Raw genomic sequence first — 18,801 nt, 5'->3', positions numbered from 1 at the left:
CCTTGAGCAAAAAAGCTTAAGGACAGGTCCCAGGCCCTGAGTTCAAGCCCCATGACCAACAACAAAAAGAAAAAATACTATAATCTAAACTATCATATAAAGAAACCTTCAGATATTCTAAGCATGAGAAAAGACAAAGATCTTAGAGACAAATCATTAGAAATGAATGAGTAAAAGGTGAAAAATAAAACTCATTTTTAGCCTCATCCTTAAGCCTTACCTCCTTCTATACTCTAAGACTAATTAGTGCTTTCCAGTTTAAACATCATCAAAAACTCAAATGAATGCATCAACTTGTATATATACCTGTGTCTACACCCTAAAAGAACAATTTAGACATATTAAGAGCTCATAATCTATGCCAGATGAAAATAACTTTAGTCGAATTTATGACTCCAGGAAAATTATACCTACAAACAACCAATTACATGTACTTAGGAGTCTGCATCATCCTTTTATTGATTTCTATGGATATATGATTGACTATGCTTTCCAAAGAAGGCCAAACAGTATTTCCCAAACTTACTGCTCTTCTGGAAACCAGATATTTTATCAAGAAACAGTCTTTTCAAAACATATGAGAAAATGCTCAGCATCTCTGGCCATAAAAGAAATGCAAATTGAAACAACTTTGAGATTCCATCTCACCCCAGTTAAGACTAGCAACATCATGAATTTGAACAACAGAAATGCTGGTGGGGATATGGGGCGGGGAGAGGGGAAAGAAACCCTATTGCACTGTTAGTAGGAATGTAAACTAGTAAAAATACTCTGGATAGCAGTCTGGAGGTTCCTCAAAAAACTAAACATAGATCTTCCCTATAGCCCAGCCATACCGCTATTGGGCATCTACCCAGAACATCACAAGCCAGTATTCTGTAAAGATACTTGCACATCAGTGTTCACTGATGCACTATTCACGATACCCAAGCTTCAAATATAGCTCGAATCCCCTACAACAGTTAAGTGGATCAAAAAAACTTGCACACAATGGAATTTTACACAGACATTAGAAAGAATAGTATGTAATTTACAGGGATATGGATGGACCTAGAGCAAATCATGTTAAGTGAGGTGAGCCAAGCTCAGAAAGACCAATAGCATATGTTTTCTCTCATATGTGGAAGCTAGATCTAAAATACACTGGCAGATGATAAATTATACAGGACTCTAGGCATTCACATACAGGACCAAAGGAAGATACTCTCAGGAGAGGAACATAAAAGCACAATGCCTTTGTGCCTCTGATCATATATGATAATATTTATTGAGGGCTGGGAATGTGGCTTAGTGGACAGTGCTTGCCTAGTATGCATGAAGCCCTGGGTTTGATTCCTCAGTACCACATAAACAGAAAAGGCCAGAAGTAGTGCTGTATCTCAAGTGGTAGAGTGCTAGTCTTGAGCACACAGAGTCTCAAGGATAGTGCCCTGAGTTCAAGCTCTACAACCAGAAAAAAAAGAGATAATATTTATTAAAATTAATTCCAGGAGAGAAAACAAGGTTTTTTTTGTCTTCTTTGTTGATGTATGTCTTGGGGTGGGGGTAAGGGGAGGTGCAAAAATGGAAGGAGGGACAAAGTGGTACTCACTAGATACTATGTTGAAAATGAACTATATAACTTGTGAGTAGGGATGGGAGGAAAAACTGGGAGAGAGCAAAGGAAGGGATGACACTGTCCAAAAACAAATATACTCATAACCTGTACATCACCTGTATAATAACAATTTAAAAATATTTCAAAAAATCTTCACTGAGCAGAAAAGGAAGGAAGGGAGGAAAGAAAGGAGGGAGGAAGGAAGGAAAGGAGGGAGGAAGGGAGGAAAGAAGGGAAGGAGGGAGACAGGAAGGGGGAGAGAGAGAAAGGAAGGAAGGAAGGAAGGAAGGAAGGAAGGAAGGAAGGAAGGAAGGAAGGAAGGAAGGAAGGAAGGAAGGAAACGGGAAGGAAGGAAACGAGAAGGAAGGAAGGAAGGAAGGAAGGAAGAAAGGAAGGAAGGAAGGAAGGAAGGAAGGAAGGAAGGAAGGAAGGAAGGAAGGAAGGAAGGAAGGAAGGGTGGGTGGGTCTTTTTGCTAGGTGCTCATAGCACAGGCATGTAATTCTAACTACTTAGGACACTGAGCACAGAAGGACCAAGGTTCAAGCCAGAGCAGGAAACTGCAATACTTCTTCTTAACTCATATCTGAGAGCATGTAGCTGTAATTCTCAGCTACATGGGAGGCTGAAATGGGAAGAAATGACGTGCCCAGCCACCCTGAATAGGAAAGTCTGCAAGAGTAAGTCTGTATGGAGTGAAGCTGGATGCAGTAGTTCATCCTTGCTCCCAGTAATGACAAGAAGCCTACAAGTAGGTGGATTGTGGCCAGCCTACCTACCAAGTGTAAGATCCTATGGTCAATTCTGCATCCCCCCAGTCTACCAAGGAAAAACAAGGTTTCTTTATTTGTCTCTTCATTAATCTGAATGTGCTTCTGATGTATTTCTAAGCAACAGAATGCAGTGGAAGAAAACAAGAATAACTCATCATAATCCACTAAATAAAACAAATTTGTGGAAAATTATTCTACCTGCAATAAAATCAGAAACTAGGACAAGTACTGAGATATAATATGTAATCTCAACTTTCCAGAAAGTATTTATTAACTAGTAGAAGGGAAATGTAACTTTACATTAGGGACATCTGGCAAGCATCAACTTAATCAATTGATAACATCACCTCTAATAAACTAAATCAAAACTGTGCCAATTGATAGGATGCAATGAGCATCACTTTCAAGGTATTCCAAACTGAGAAACAAGAAATGGATGGACGTAGAACATGTTGAGGTAAGCCAAGCTCAGAGATATGAATAACACATGTTTTCCTTTTTATTTATTTATTTATCTTCAGAACTATAAAGGTCTTGAAAGCTAAGAAAATACTTAAGAACTATTCCAAATATAGGATACTACAAGAACAAAACAAAAAATTAAGGTTGTATTGCAGTATTTAGGAGAATGTAATTGATTTTAGGCAAATATACTGAAGTTAAGACGTGACTAAAGCATCATTAGTAACTTAATGTAACCAATTCAGATATAAAAAGTGATGTCTTCTATTCATAAAGTAAAAAATCATGAAGGCCATAGTTTTTAATCTAAGATATCAATTCTTTGGATTCTATTAGGGTTTGGATTTCTTTTTAACATATTTTTTTTTCTTTCGGGGCTGGATATCAAACCTATGCCTTAACACATGCTAGGGAAACACAGGGGTTGTATCTCAAAGACCGTATGTATCATTAGCCTCTGGTACTTCGAGGAAGTGGTAGAACCTTTAGAAGGAGGAGCCTACCTAGTGAAGGAAGTTAAGTCACTCTCGTGTGTAGGAATGCATGCATGCAAATTCCACACACACATGGATTCTTATTATCCATGGGTAGTAAAACCTTTAAAAACTGAGGCCTGCTAGGCACTGGTGGCTCATACCTTTAATCTTAGCTATTCAGGAAACTCCGATCTGAAGGATCACAGTTTAAAGCCAACAGGCAGGAAAGCCTGTGAGATTCTTATCTCCAATTAACTACCAAAAAAAGCTGGAAGTAGAGCTGTGGCTCAAGTTACAGAGCACTAGCCTTGAGAAAAAAGATCAGGGGCAGTGTCAGGACCAACATTAAGAAAAGAAAGGAAGTGGGGAAAGAAGAAGTGAGTAGAGGAGTGGAGGGGAAGGGAGAGGAGAGAAGCCTAGTGGAAAGAAGTTAGGTCGCTCAATGGAGGTGAGAGATAGTATGGAATAGGGTCCTTTAAAAGATTGTTAGAGGGCTGGGAAGGTGGCTCAGTGGTAGAGCGCTTGCCTTGCATGCCTGGGTTCGATTCCTCAGCACCACATAAGCAAAAAGAAAAAAGCCGGAAGTGGCGCTGTGGCTCAAGTGGTAGAGCGCTAGCCTTGAGCTGAAGAGCTGAGGGACAGTGCCCAGGCCCAGAGTTCAGGCCCCACAACCGGACCCAAAAATAAAAAAAAAGTTCAAAGTCGAACTGTGGCTGAAGTAGTAGATTACTAGCCTTGAGCACAAAAACTCAGGGGCAGTGCTCAGCCCCAAAGTTCAAACCTTGGGACCAGCACATATACCAAAAAAAAAAAAAAAAGATTGTTAGAGCTTAGCTCCTTACTATCTCTCTTACTGCTTCTTGGCCCCCATAAGGAAAGAAGCATTTTCCATCACACCTCCAGTCATATGCACTGTCTCAACAGAACAAGCCCCAAACAAGAAGACTGAGTTAGTATGGACTAAAAACTAGAACCATGAAACAAAAATTTAAGTTTGTCAGTGACATAAATATGACTAACACAGTGTTCATGGATTTATCTTCAGTTATCTTAGACAAAGTATTACAGTCTATAACATAAACTTTACAGTATGGCATCTGATACATGTAATGCTGACTATAGGTACAAGTTACCAAAACTGTACACCCAAGAAGAAACCTTTACTATTTATAATATAGATTAAGGTTGACTCTAATCTTATAGGATATTTACAGTTAAAGAGAATGTTTAAAGAGTCAGCCCTGTTATTCTTTATTCTTAGACTTCTATTTGGGGATAGGATATCCCCTATGTTGGCCTCTACAGACAGTAAAGACACAAAGGCCATAGTCTATACCTCTTAACCCATGTACTAGAGATTCAAATGGGGAGTAGACCGTGTGGTGGAGGATATTTGCTGAAGGTGGGATTCCTAAAAAGTGCTTCTTATATATCAACCTAATATCCTGGCTACAGCAACAAAAATCAAAAGAGTAAATATCTTGTCAATTAACATGTGTCTTTCCAAGCCAAGAAATGCAAATTAAGTGAGCTTGGGGAATATGTGTATCTTGCCTTTCTAAACTGTCCCTGTAACTTTTTTTTTTAAGCATAAATTGGGCTGGGAATATGGCTTAGTCATAGAGTGCTTGCCTAGCATGCATGAAGTCCTGGGTTCAATTCCTAAGTACCACATAAACAGAAAAGGCTGGAAGTGGTGCTGTGGTTCAAGCGGTAGCTTTGAGAAAAAGAAGCTCAGAGACAGAGCTTAGGCCCTGAATTTAAGCCCCAGGACTGACAAAAAAAAAAAAAAAAAAAGGAGCATAAATTACTAGGTTCATAACCCTAGCTAGGCAAAATGCTATGGGATGACCTACTCTTCTTCTAAGGAAAGCAATGATTCTGTATAGGTACTTGCACCTATGGGAAGATTAGGTTAGAATACTAGCTTAGTTCTTACACTTCCTTAATGAAATAACTTCCTTTTCTTCTTAGCAGATAATCAATTTTACATTATTCCTTAAGCAAGACATGAAAGATCTATAGGCATTAGATAAGTGAGTGATAAATTACCAAGAAACTTCAGACCCAAAGATTCATCAGTGCTTTATGGTTTATTTATATATGCATTTTCTTCCATCTACTCTTTATACTACAAGAAATCTGATTCACATGTTTTAAAATTTGTAGCAAATAAACTAGTCAGAAGTTCAAAAAGCCAGGTAATTAAAAATCCAAATGGATGAATAACAGAGGCAGCCAAATGAACATAGCAACTCTCTCTTATCTTAGACTAGACTTAGTATAAATAGTATAGACTTTCTTTCTCAGTAGAGACTGGACTCTCTAAAAGTGTGGCATCAATTTATACCATCGTCAATATTCATCATACAACATGTTTGTCCTTCAGGAGTTTAACAATATATTTTTTGGTCTTTTTTTTTCTTTTTTCTTTTTTTTTTTGCCAGTCCTGGGGTTTGAACTCAGGGCCTTGGCACTGTCTCTGAGCTTCTTTTGTTCAAGGCTAGCACTCTATCACTTGAGCCACAGCACCACTTCTGGCCTTTTCTGTTTATATGGACTGAGGATCGAACCCAGGCTTCATGCATGCTAGGCAAGCACTCTATGACTAAGCCATATTCCCAGCCCCTATTTTTTGGTCTTAAAGAATCAATACAAGACTCATTACCTGATTTAAGTAACTGTAACCCCTCACCTTTATTAACAATTTTTTAAAAGAAAAAAAGAATCAAGAATATTCCACTTGAATAATCTCTGACTTCTGTAATATCACAGCTGTAAGCAAGTAACTATGCCACACAATAGCAGAAGCCACAGAAAATTTCTTTTTCATGAAGTATAATACCAGGAAAAGTCTTTCTCTACAAACGAATGTAGATGCTTTCTTTCCACAGGCAATTATTACTATGTAATTGAATTTAGCCCAATTGCCAGAAAGGTCAAAGTCAAATACAAGATATAACAGGATCCCACCTAGGTTTGGAGTTTGGTACCATTTTGTCCCTGGAACCTTCTGAGGTGGTTTATTATGTTCCTTATCTTTAATTATACCAGATTAAATTGTTTTGAAAATATCCAGGGTATGTAGGTACATGTGTACATATTTCCTATCTCAATTTTCCATTTCCTACATTTTCTGATATCATTTTATAGTCAATGAACAAGTAGGCTAATTTAATAAACACTCCCTTTATTTATTAAAATTTTAATTTAATTATCTTAATTTAGTAAATCATTATTAAATTTAATAATAAGCTCTCCTTGTCCATTCTCCACAAAAATTATTGAGTGACCCCATGAGAACAGGAATCTCACACTGCCACACAATGATTATCACCTTTGCAGTAATCCACAGGGTCCTCCTGTTCCTCATCATCTGATCCCAGGATCTCCTCCTCTGGCTCTGGGGGTGTTGGGTCTGGCAGCGGAGGTGGTGGTGGCGGTGGTGGTGGTGGAGGAGGAGGAACTAAAGGAGCTTTCTGTTGAGGCTCCGGCCTGAAATGGCAAGAAAATTTCTACTTACTCATAAATATCAGATTACAAACACATCTGAGTGTTTTTTAATATGGGAAAAAATTAAATTTACCAAACACAAACAACAAATGCTAATTAATGTCATTCCACCCATTCTACCTGAATTCAAATCATGTTTTATCATACAAGTCAGAGGGGGAAAACTAGTCTTATTAACTATGGCATAGGTTTACAGTCATCTTTTCACTCAGAGCTACAATATTTCTTAAGCCCAACCAATACTATGAGATTTCAGTGAAATGAAAGACTATGCCAAAATGTACAGCTCTATTAGTTAGAAAGCATCCCATAGGAATTAGAAAAAGCCCAAACTGCCCTCCACTTATAAAGAGGTATGCCTTCTCTTGTTTGAAAAATTAGCATTTCCTTCCCATACAAAAAGTAGGAGATTAGGTTTCTAATAACTCAGAAAAAGTGATTAACATATATTCCTAATTTTAATTCCTATTTTAATTTAATAATTCAGCTATGTATCAGCCTTGCTTCAAAAACACTGCCTGAAGGCTGGGGATACAACTCAGTTGTACATTTGCCTAGCATGTGCAAAACAGTGGGTTTGATTCCCAGCACTTCAAGAAAACAAAACAAAAACACAAATTAAGAAAACAAGAATACTGCCAAAACAAGAAATTGAGGATAAAAGCAACTGTCAAACACAAATACAATCTATGCATTCTACATGATTTGCAAAGGTTATTCCAATTTGTCCTAAAAAAAAAAAAAAAAAGATTAAATGGTGTTTAGTGTACTCCTTTGCAAAGAACAGAAAAATCTACGCTATCAGAAAAAAAGCACTTGGAGGATCAAAGATGCAAATTTCATGGTATGTAAAATAACCCACATACATACTAACTACAATTGCATAGGTTCCTATTCAGACAATGGGATGCTATAGAATCAAGCTTGCACTTACTATAAAAGTTAATTACTATTTCTAATTATGTCTCCATGGGGAAAACATAAACCTAGTGTCTCAACTTGGATGCCAGAAGCCCATCTGGCTCAAAAGCAGCACTTCCTGATGGTACCACTACTGTATCCCTGCACTGGCGCCAGCAGTATAGGTAAAGAGTGAAGCAGGAAAAAGTAAGTTGTGACGGGGCAAGGACATTGGGCTGATGAGATTGTTTTGAGGAGGCAGTATTAGTAGGATTAAATGGGGGGTTCCGTAGTTGCAGGAAGCAAGGAGATTCCAAGTGGCATCAATATAGAGATCATGTGCCACATTTTGCCTGCTCAGATATATTTTCTAAAAGCATCTAAATTTCCTTTGAAGTCAGAACTGCTTCTTGTGCAATGGAAATATGAGTGCCCATCTTTCTTCTCTTCAGTGCAGCACAGTGTAGAGCACACAGCCAAAGCACACAGCCTTAAAACCCTGACAAGGTTGGCTGGCAGAGGAGGGGATACTTGCTCATGCTTGGCTACTCTGAAGGACCAGAGGAACTTCCCTGACCACTGCCCTAAATTGGAGCTCAAAACCCTTACCAAATTTGAAACTCTCAATAGCCATTTTATGCTGATTTTAGTATATGTTAACTGTAGCTAAAGTAGGTGGCAAGCCATCAGAAACCCAAACTGACGAAATTGAAGGAAGAGGAGAAAGTTGAGAGGTACAAAAATACTAAGCTATAAGAAAAGAGGATGGATTCCCATAACACGAAAACTGAAAGGCAAATTCTAGTAGGAATAAACAATAGTTAGAAGTAAAACAATGACTTATATTGATCTCAAAGTCACAGCTCCCTAGGTAATAGACATTAGGAGTGTGATATGGATAGCATTCTGAGATAGCATCAGTCATGACTGCGCACTAAAAGGGTTAAATAAGCACAAAGACACATCACTTCCATAAGACATTAAAAAATCCCAACAGGAATTACAAGAAGGGCAACAATCTGGCAGGTATATGCTCATTTTCCTTTAAACAGATATGACCTGACAGAAGTCCAACAGTGCCAGGTTAGAAGGGAGTTTTGCAGAGTAGACAGGAGAGGAACTGCCGACTCACTCTTCCCCTCAGGAAAGAGAGATGGGTCTAAAAAGCATGCATTACCATTCTTTATGTGTGTAACCAAAGTCTACACAATAACTTTGCTCAGAGATACTTTGAAATCTGGCTATTTCTTCCTAACCCAGAAATTTTCCATTAAAAAAACAACAGCTGGGCGCCAGTGGCTTACGCCTGTAATCCTAGCTACTCAGGAGGCACAGATCTGAGGATCGTGGTTCAAAGCCAGCCCAGGCAGGAAAGTCCAATAAACCACTAGAAAACTGGAAGTGGCGCTGTGGCTCAAGCAGTAAAGCGCTCGCCTTGAGCTGAAGAGCTGAGGGACAGCACCCAAGCCCAGAGTTCAAGCCCTACAACCGACCAAAAAACAAAAAACAACAACAAAAAAAACAGTAAATTCTCTAAATTTAAAACGTTCTTCATTCTTTATAGAAACCTGCTAATAAGGGGGGAAAAAGAAGGCGGTTCCTGCTCTAGAGTATAACACTTGGTATTACTAACACTTAAGCCAAGTAATTCATTGCTATAGGGACTGCTTGGTGTACTGTAGAATACTTGGCCTTTAGCCAATACATCCTTGGCCTTTAGCTACTGTGTGTCAGTCAGTAGCACCCTCCCTTCAAGTTGTGATCTAAAAGACAAAAAATGCAAATTATTTCCTAGGGAATTACTGCACTACTAGTATTTTCTTTTTTTTTTTCCTTTTTTTTATAATTGTAAAAATACCGTACAGAGGGGTTACAATTACATGGGCAAGGTAATGAGTACATTTCTTATCAAGCATTGTTGCCTCCTCCTTTGTTTCCCTTTCCCATCCCTTCCCATCCCCCCTACCCCCCACTACTAGTATTTTCTAAATAGCAGCTTGACGAATGGTCTGTATCCGTGAATAGGAACAACAAACCAATTTTCATTGTCCATTTTCTCTCACTTGAGGCACTCAGGTACCTTCGTTATAATGTGGGCTTTCATTTATTTTTTACCCAATCATTGATCTGCCCACATCATATAACAAAATTCCTAGATACTTTGCATCTTCCAGTGAGGACTACAGTGAACAGGCAAGTAGAAAGCTTCTCAAAAGCCACTTCTAGCCAGGCACCGGTGTTTCACTCCTGTAATCCTAGCTACTCAGAAGGCTGAGATCTGAGAATTGCAGTTCAAAGCTAGCAGTAAAGTCCGTGAGACTCTCATTTCTAGTAAATCACCAGAAAACCGGAAGTGGCGCTGTGGCTCAAGTAGTAGAGCGCTTGCCTTGAGCTGAGGAGCTAAGGAATAGCATCCAGAGCTCAAGTCCCAGGACACACACACACACACACACACACACACACACACACACACACACATGCACACACACACACACACGCACACACATACGCACGCACACACACGCGCGCGTGCACCAGTTCTACCAAGATACAGGGTTAAGTAAGGATACCACAATGCACAGAAAGGTATAGTTAAGTTAATGTAATAGTTCAACATCTATCTTATCTAAACAACATGCACTGTGCTGAACAATACAGTGGTTATAGGCCACAGAAAGGTACTGAACACATAAAATGTGGCAAGTTCAAAGAGACATGTGTTTTACATTTAAAATATTTGATTTTATACTTGATTTCCAAGGCTTAATACAAAAAATGGTAAAAATATTAATAATCTTGCATTTATCAGGTTAGTTTTTATACATGAGTTAAAGTATATTACCGACCTTAATTTCTCTTGACTCTTTTTATCTTTTTTTAAATTTCTTTATAAGAAAGAAGACTTAAGCTGTATTTCTACTGAACAGTATTACTTTAGACCTTCTGGGAAATAGGGTGCAGATCTATGTGACTGCCTTAGGAGAAAAATGCTATTATGAACTTTTTTGGGGTAGCAACTTGGCCTCATATTCAAAGTCCCTCATGTTCACACAAAATCATATTCCTATGAATGGATATTGTTTTTTCTAATATATTTTAAATGACTTACTTCATAATAATTGATACCAATCCTCAAATCATTATGCTCTTTATAGCAAGTAACAGTTCAAATACTGTAGATATGACTCTTTTTCAAGCCATTCAAATCCTGTTACGACCTAAAATGTAGAAAAGCGTAAGTTTCTATTAGGGGCAGGCATATAGATCTGTGCTAGCCTCTCCTAGAAGATAGCTTCTTCTTTTTTATTTATTTATTTTTTATTGTGAAAATACTGTACAGAGGGGTTACAATTACATGGTCAAGATAATGAGTACATTTCTTTTTTTTTGTTTTTGTTTTTTGTTTTTGTCAGTCGTGGGGCTTGAACTCTGGGCCTGAACGCTGTCCCTCAGCTCTTCAGCTCCAGGCTAGTGCTCTACCACTTGAGCTACAGAGCCACTTTCAGTTTTCTGGTGGTTTATTGGAGATAAGAGTTTCACGGACTTTCCTGCCGGGGCTGGCTTTGAACTTCGATCCTCAGATCTCAGCCTCCTGAGTAGCTAGGATTACAGGCGTGAGCCACCAGCACCCGGCTATGAGTACATTTCTTATCAAGCATTGTAGCCTCCTCCTTTGTTAGAAGATAGCTTCTTCTAAAGTACTACAAAGCCTTATTAAAGCTCAACTGAATTTTAGACTCTAAAGGGTCAAGAGGCAACAAGTTACCTCACCATATACATAATCATGAATCAAACATCAACAGATTTCAAAAAGGGATAACTTCCAATTATCTTAAAGAAAACCTTCAAAAAGCTATTTCAGGGGCCAGCCACTGTGGCACATGCCTGCAACTATTCAGAAGGCAGATCTTGGGGGTTTGAGGTTTCAGGACAGTGAAACAAAAGATAACAAGACTCCATATCTCAACTATTAAATCAGGCAACTACATGGGAGGAGTAAGTAGGAGAATCATGGTGCAGTCTGGCCCTGAAAAGACAAAAGCCCCAACAGAAAAATATCATCAAAAGAACTAGTGGCATAATTCAAATGATAAAGCACCTGCCCTAACAAGGGACAAGACCCAGAGTTCAAATCTTAGTATTGCCAAAAAATGAAGGTAGACATCTTCTCACATACATATATAAATATTAGCTGAAAGTGGATGAAGGACTTAAAAACTCTCAGAGGGAAAAAATGAAATAATTTTCATGATCTTAAGTTAGGGGATGCTTCTTATATACAATATCAAAAGCAGAAACAATAAAAAATAAATTGGGACTTCATTGCAAAAACTTTTATATTTCAAAAAACGCCATCAAGAAAATAAAAAGCCTACTGAACAGAAGGAAACTAAGAAGGGACTTGTATCCTTTATATATATATATATATATATATATATATATATATATATATATATATATATATATATATATATATTCTTGGTACAATTTAAAAAATACAAAGACAAATAAAATTGAAAACATACAAAAAGGCTGGGAATGTAGCTCAATGATAGAACACTTTCCTATCATGCTCAAGGAAATGGTTTCAGTCCTTAGAACTATAAAACAAAACAAAAAATTAAGTGACCGAAATTTCATATATAGGATATATAAATGATCAAAACACAAAAGATTCAACTCAATAGGGAAAAGGAAATCAAAACCAAAATGAGATACCATTTCATACTTGCCTATAATCAAAAAGCCAGAAAATAACAAATATTGGGGAGGATGAAGAAACTGGACTCCTCATACACTGCTGTTGGAATATGCAGTATTGAGCAGATATTTTGCAAGAGTCTGGAACTCCTCTACAAGTTAAATACAGAGCTACCATATGACCCAGAAATTCTATTTCTAGGTCTTGTCCATGAGATTTCTTAGTAGCACTTTAGTCATAATAAACAAAAGACAGAAAAAACCTAAGCAGCCATATAAAATGTATTATCCTTAAAATAATAATAAAATATTGATACATATTGCAGTATGTGTGACTCTTAAAAACATTATGCTGAGTTACCTGGATGCTGGTGACTCACGCCTGTAAGGCTAAGACCTAGAGGATCATAGTTTAAAAAACTAGCCAGGCCAGAAAGGTCTCCTTTAGCCCAGGCATAAATGTGAGCTTCCCATCTCAAAAATTAACATCAACAACAACAACAACAAAAAACAACCTGGAAGTGGATGCTTCAATAGCAACTGGTTAGATAGCTGGATGGATGGGTGGATAGATAATGTAGAATTAATTATGATCTCAAGGGTAAGATGTAGAGCCAGGTGGCTCATGTCTGTCATCCTATCTACATGGAAGGATAAGATCATGAGGCTCTAGTTTCCAGGCCAATTAGGGAAGAAAAGTCCCTAAGACATCATTTCAATAGAAGAAACTAGCATAGTAAGGTACATTTGTCATCCTAGGTATGGTGGGACACAAATGAACATAAGAATCTCTATCCAGGCACTTAACTCAGATAGGAAGCAAGACCTTTTTTCAAAATGATCTCAAAACGGAAAAGTAGGAGCCAGGTGCTGATGGCTCATCCTTGTAATCCTAGCTACTGAAGAACATGAGAGCTAAGGATCACGGTTTAAAGCTAACCTAAATAAGAAAGTTCATAAAACTCTTCAATTAACCAAAACTAAAAATAAGAATTAAAAAAGCTGGAAGTGGAGCTGTGTCTCAAGTGATAGAACACTAACCTTGAGCAAAACAGCTTAGGGACAGTGCCTGTCCTTGAGTTCAAGCCCTCTCCCACCTCCCTCCAAAAAAAAAAAAAAAAAAAATCAATGCAAAGAGGCTGAGGTTGTGCCTCTGTCCTTGGCTGGCTTTAAATCTGGATCCTGAGATTTCAGCCTCCTGAGTAGCTAGGATTATATTAAGCACAAGCCACCGGTGTCCTGCTCTCCTACTAGTGTAATAGTGCACTAGGCTAGGAGAATTATAAACACCTACTTAGGAAGTTCAGGGTTCTGAGATCAAACCCCAATATGTGGGGAAGGGGAAATGGTGCTACCATTCACATGAATAGATAACAGAAAAGAGGGGCTCAAAGGAGATAAACAGAAAAGTAACTTTTGGGCTGGGGGCATGGTTCAAGGGTAGAGAGCCTGCCACACATGCACAGTTCCTGAGTTCAAACCCCAGTACTGAAAAAAGAAAAAAGAACAAAAGAAAACAAGAAAAATAACTTCTGCTTTTATTCATCTGAGTTTGAGCAGCAAATAGAAGCCTCAGCAGCACAGAATACAAGGGAGATCGGTTAACAGAAGGTATAATGTTAAAAAATAATACTATCTATATGTTGCTGGTCTCTGCTATAATTCAAATAAAAGCAGAGACCATCAACACATCAGCCTAAAGGCTTTCCAAGCAGGTCAGACTCTCAAAAGAAACTGAAGAATAAAGGGGCAAAGGGTACAACCTAGTTCAGAGCCAAAATACAAGATTCAAGTCACCAAGGGTCTAGATTGCTGACTCCTGATCTATAGGCAATGACCTTTATTATAAACATCAATGTAATTTTGTAATATTCAAATACAGACTTCAGGGGATAGGGAGGTAGCCCAGTGCTAGAGCATATGCTTATTTGGCATTCACAAAGCCCTAAGTTGTTATTTTTTTCTCTAGCTACAATAAAGCAGGTATTTCAGAGAAAAAAAAAACCTTAACCCCAGGTAAGCATATCTTTTATATTAGGATAAAAACTGTATGAAGTAAGAACTAGAAAACTAAAAACCTCATATGCTTTTCTACTTAAAAGCTTTGTAAGCAATGTGAAGGCTTGGTACAGAAGGCTACCAAAATGCTGCCAAAAATGAAGCGCTTAATAAGATATACACTGGTAAAATCTGCAATAGCCACTGATTGTTTAATGCTTCTCATGGGAAATTATGGAAAATAATCACTTTGAACAAAACTTCAAACACTAAATCTAATGGTATCTACAATTACTAAAATTCAAGTGTAATCAACAGTCTATCCCCTGGAAGTAATTTACAGGAAATAAATAAAAAGTGTTATACAATGTAGAAGCTAATAACCACATAAAAATTAGTAAAATAAACAATCTAGTTTTTTATCCTCAATTCAAGTGCTCAAGAGTCACTGGTGGTAACTGTACAGATGGGGCAGAGCAGAACATTTCTGTAACCTGAGAAAGTTATACTGGAAAGCACTGCTTTCAGCCTCATCCAGCATATCATTACTTATATTAATAACTATAAAAAGCATTTAGAACACTTTTCTATACACCTTTAAGTAACAGTAAAATTATTTTTAATAGGATATAATAATTTCCAATTAAATGGATAATTACAATATTTGAGCACTCTGGCTCAGCACATTTCTTTATTGAAATTTACCTTACACACACACACACACACACACACACACACACACACACACACACACACACACACACACACACACACACACTTACTCTGGCTATATAAAGTATATACTTACTTTGTCTATAAATAGCAATGTACTAGAACCCAAATGTCCATCAATATGTACCAAATTTGTCAACTACATTATAATAGGTCAGTACATATATACAATTACAACTATACCAAAAAGAATGAGGCAAATGATATTAAGGAAAAACTACATTCACAATTACATCAAAAGGAAAAAAGTACTTAGAAATAAGTTTAACATTTTCAACATTGTTGAAATTAAATGCTACCTAAATAAAAGCATGTCTAATTTCATGAATTGGAGAATCAATAGTTAAGACAGCAATAAGTCCCAATTAATCTGCATATTGACTATAAATATCTTTTTTACTGTGATTAAGTGATTACATAAATTTCTCAAATTTTATAGTATTGTGAGATAACCTTCATGGGGCAAATTGTCATTATCGTGGTCTATAAAGTTTGTGAATTCTATGAGCTTTGGCAATAAAGCTATTTCTTCCACATCAGGTGATAGGTTTTGAATATAAATATCTTTGAAGAAGTTGACCAATCATTCTTAAAATTTCCTATGAAAATGCCAAGTTCCAGACTTAACAAGTAATCTTGAAAGACAAAATGAGAAGATCCACACTTCCCAATTATTATACTTATTACAAATCTACAATCAAGACAGTGTATTAGCCAGGCATCAGTGGCTCATGTCTATAACCGTACCCCCCTGTACAGTATTTTCACAATAAGAAAAAAAAAATCGTAGCTTCTCACAAGGCTGACATGTAGAGAATTGCAGTTGGAAGCCAGCCATGGTAGATAAGGCCAAAAGTCTCCGTCTCCAGAATATTCATCAAAAAGCTGGGTTAGAGGCTTGGCTCAAACAGTAGCATGCCAGCTATGAGTGAGTGAGCAAGCAAGCATGAGGACTTTGAATTCAAGCACCAGTTACACACAAATGCACATGCACCCGGACAAAGATGATGTGTTACTAAAATAGGAATGGACAGAAAATGATGCACTGGCCAGGTGCCAGTGTTTTATGCCTGTAATCCTAGCTACTCAAGAGGCTGAGATCTGAAGATTTCAGTTTGAGGACAGCCCAGGCAGAAAAGTCTCTGTGAGATTCTTTTCTCCAATTAATCACTCAAAAACTGAAGTGGCACTGTGGCTCAAAGTGGTAGAGTTCTAGCCTTGAGTCGGTCCATGACCAAAAAAATAAATAAATAAATAAAATAAAAGAAAGAAAATGAGGCAATATAATTGGAGTTCTTTAACTCTAACAATTTATAATAAACTGACTTTCAACAGAGTACTAATCATTCAACTGAGAAAGAACAGTCTGAAAATGATAATGGGATTACATACACAAAAGAAAAATGCTGAAAACCTACAATGGGTTAAAATTCTAAATATATAAATTAAAACAATAAAACTCCTCTGGCAACAGTAGCAAATGAGAAGTCTTATTAAGGAAAATATATATAAACACTTCAAAGATGTTCAAGCACATTAATATTATTCTGGCAGAATTGGCAAATTTTTAGAAATTGGTAGACTCCTAAAAGAACCATCAGGGGAAAAAAGGAAATTTTTCAAGGAAATAAGGATTTTGGAAACATCAAATCTAATTCCAATGGAAGAAGCTTAAGAACAAACTAAGAGATTACTATTCTAGTCAAGACTAGACGTAGAAAGACTGGTACTTCAGAAGAGAACAAAGGGAAATTTCCCCTTGAAACTGCAATGTCATACTTCCCCTCAGAAGAGTTTAGCATTTGAATTTGCAATAGCTCTTTAGTCTTGGAAAGCCCTAAGACAAAAAAATTTAGAGTGATTGGGTTAGTGGCATTTAGGATGCCTAGAGGAAGTAAAAACAAATCCAAACACAGCCTCAATCTGGACTCTCAGGGAAACTCAGCAATTACAATCTAGAATATGGGAGTTAACATATTTTAAAATCAAGTAAACAAGAAAACCACACTTATGAGCAAGCCAAAAGAAATCACAGAAAAATTAAACTTCAGATACTAGTATTACAAAACAAACTATAGTTAAGTATAGTGGTCCTTTGACATGAACAAGGGATTAGTTTTAGACTTACAAGTTTCGGAAAGGGGACACTAAAGTCCTTTATATTAAATGACATAGTATTCAAATGTAATCTACTTACATCCTCTCATATTTTATTTTTTTCTTTTTGTGATCCTGGGGCTTAAACTCTGGGACTGGGCTCTGTCTCTGAGTTTCTTTTGTTCAAGGGTAGTACTCTACCACTTGAGCCACTGAGTCACTTCTGGCTTTTTCTGAGTAGTTTATTGGAGATAAGAGTCTTACAACTTTCCTGCCCAGGCTGGCTTCAAACCATGATCCTCAGATCTCTGTCTCCTGAGTGGCTAGGATAACAGGTGTGAGCCACCAGCGCCCAGCTATCCTCTCATATACATTACATCATCATCTCTATATTAGTTTCAATGCCAAAAGAATGTAAATACTATGCAAAAAGTTGTTTTACTGTGTTGTTTAAGGAATATGACAAGAAAAAGTCTACAAATGTTCATATAGACACAGTCTCTCAGATTTCATATTTTCAACCCACAGTTGGCTTAATCTGTAGACACAGAACTCACAGATATGAAGGACTGACTGCAAGTTCATAACACTAGTAAAAATAAGAGAATTAATGTATGAGCAGAAAAAAAAATCTGTTAAGTTTGATGAACTGATTAGACGAGACCAAAAAAAGGATCTGAAAAAGCCATAAAGGATGCATCATAAAGATACATAGACTAATTATATAAAAGCAAATTTGAGCCAGACACTAGTGGCTCATGCTTGCAATCCTATCTATTCAGGAGACTGAGATGTGAGGATCAAGGTTTAAAGCCAGAGTGGATAGGAAAGACCATGAGACTCCTATCTCTAATTAGCCACCAAAAAAATCTAGAAGTGGAGCTGGCAAGTAGTAAAGCACTTTGAGCAAAAAAAAAAAAGCTCAAGGGACAGCACCAGAGTTCAAGTTCTAAGATCAAAACAAACAAAAAGTAATATTGAGAATTAGCTACTAAAAAGTTCTAATCTATATACTATTTGAGGTTCTTAGAGAAGATAGAATATAGGAAAGACATCACTATTAAAAGAAATAATAGCTGAGAACTGCTAAGAACTGATAAAGACTTTGATGCAGAAACACAAAGTATGCTAAACCAGAGCAGACATCAAAACAAAAACAGCAAGAGAAAAAAAGGCATATTTTCTATAAGGAACAACTATTTCATTATTACCAGATCTCTCAAAAGACACAATGAAGTCAAGCAACAGTAGTGGAAAACCATCAAAGAACTAAGAACAATTAACTGATCGTGCTTAGTTATATAGCTGACATAGACCCTCTTCAAAAAATTTCTACAAAATTACTTTCAGGGAGACAGAAACTGACCAAACAAGCCTGATGATTCTGAACTAGTAATCATAACTCAAAAGAAAAATAAAACATCTACCTCCAGCCTGGCAACAAGTATATTATATAAAATAGCAGTATTTTAAAAAGCAAACACCTTGAATTTCATAGTACCATCCTAAGCACTTTAATCATGTTACCTCAATTCTCAAACAACTCTACTACAA

The 18,801-nt window shown here is 37.1% G+C and overlaps 1 protein-coding gene across 17 annotated transcripts in view; it reads right to left on the bottom strand.

The window, feature by feature from the left end:
* Window positions 1–18,801, bottom strand: part of Srpk2 (SRSF protein kinase 2) — a 194,983-nt gene that overhangs the window by 59,804 nt on the left and 116,378 nt on the right. For all 17 annotated transcript variants that reach the window (XM_069996286.1, XM_069996283.1, XM_069996285.1 and 14 more), the window contains one exon: window positions 6,644–6,801. In XM_069996286.1, the coding sequence (XP_069852387.1) occupies window positions 6,644–6,801 (158 nt within the window). The remainder of the gene's footprint in view (window positions 1–6,643; window positions 6,802–18,801) is intronic.

The sequence above is a fragment of the Dipodomys merriami genome, unplaced genomic scaffold (assembly GCF_024711535.1).
Source record: "Dipodomys merriami isolate MVZ:Mamm:240054 unplaced genomic scaffold, mDipMer1.0.p SCAF_5, whole genome shotgun sequence".
NCBI classification, from domain to species: domain Eukaryota; kingdom Metazoa; phylum Chordata; class Mammalia; order Rodentia; family Heteromyidae; genus Dipodomys; species Dipodomys merriami.
This window is presented reverse-complemented; position numbering and strand designations above follow the sequence as displayed.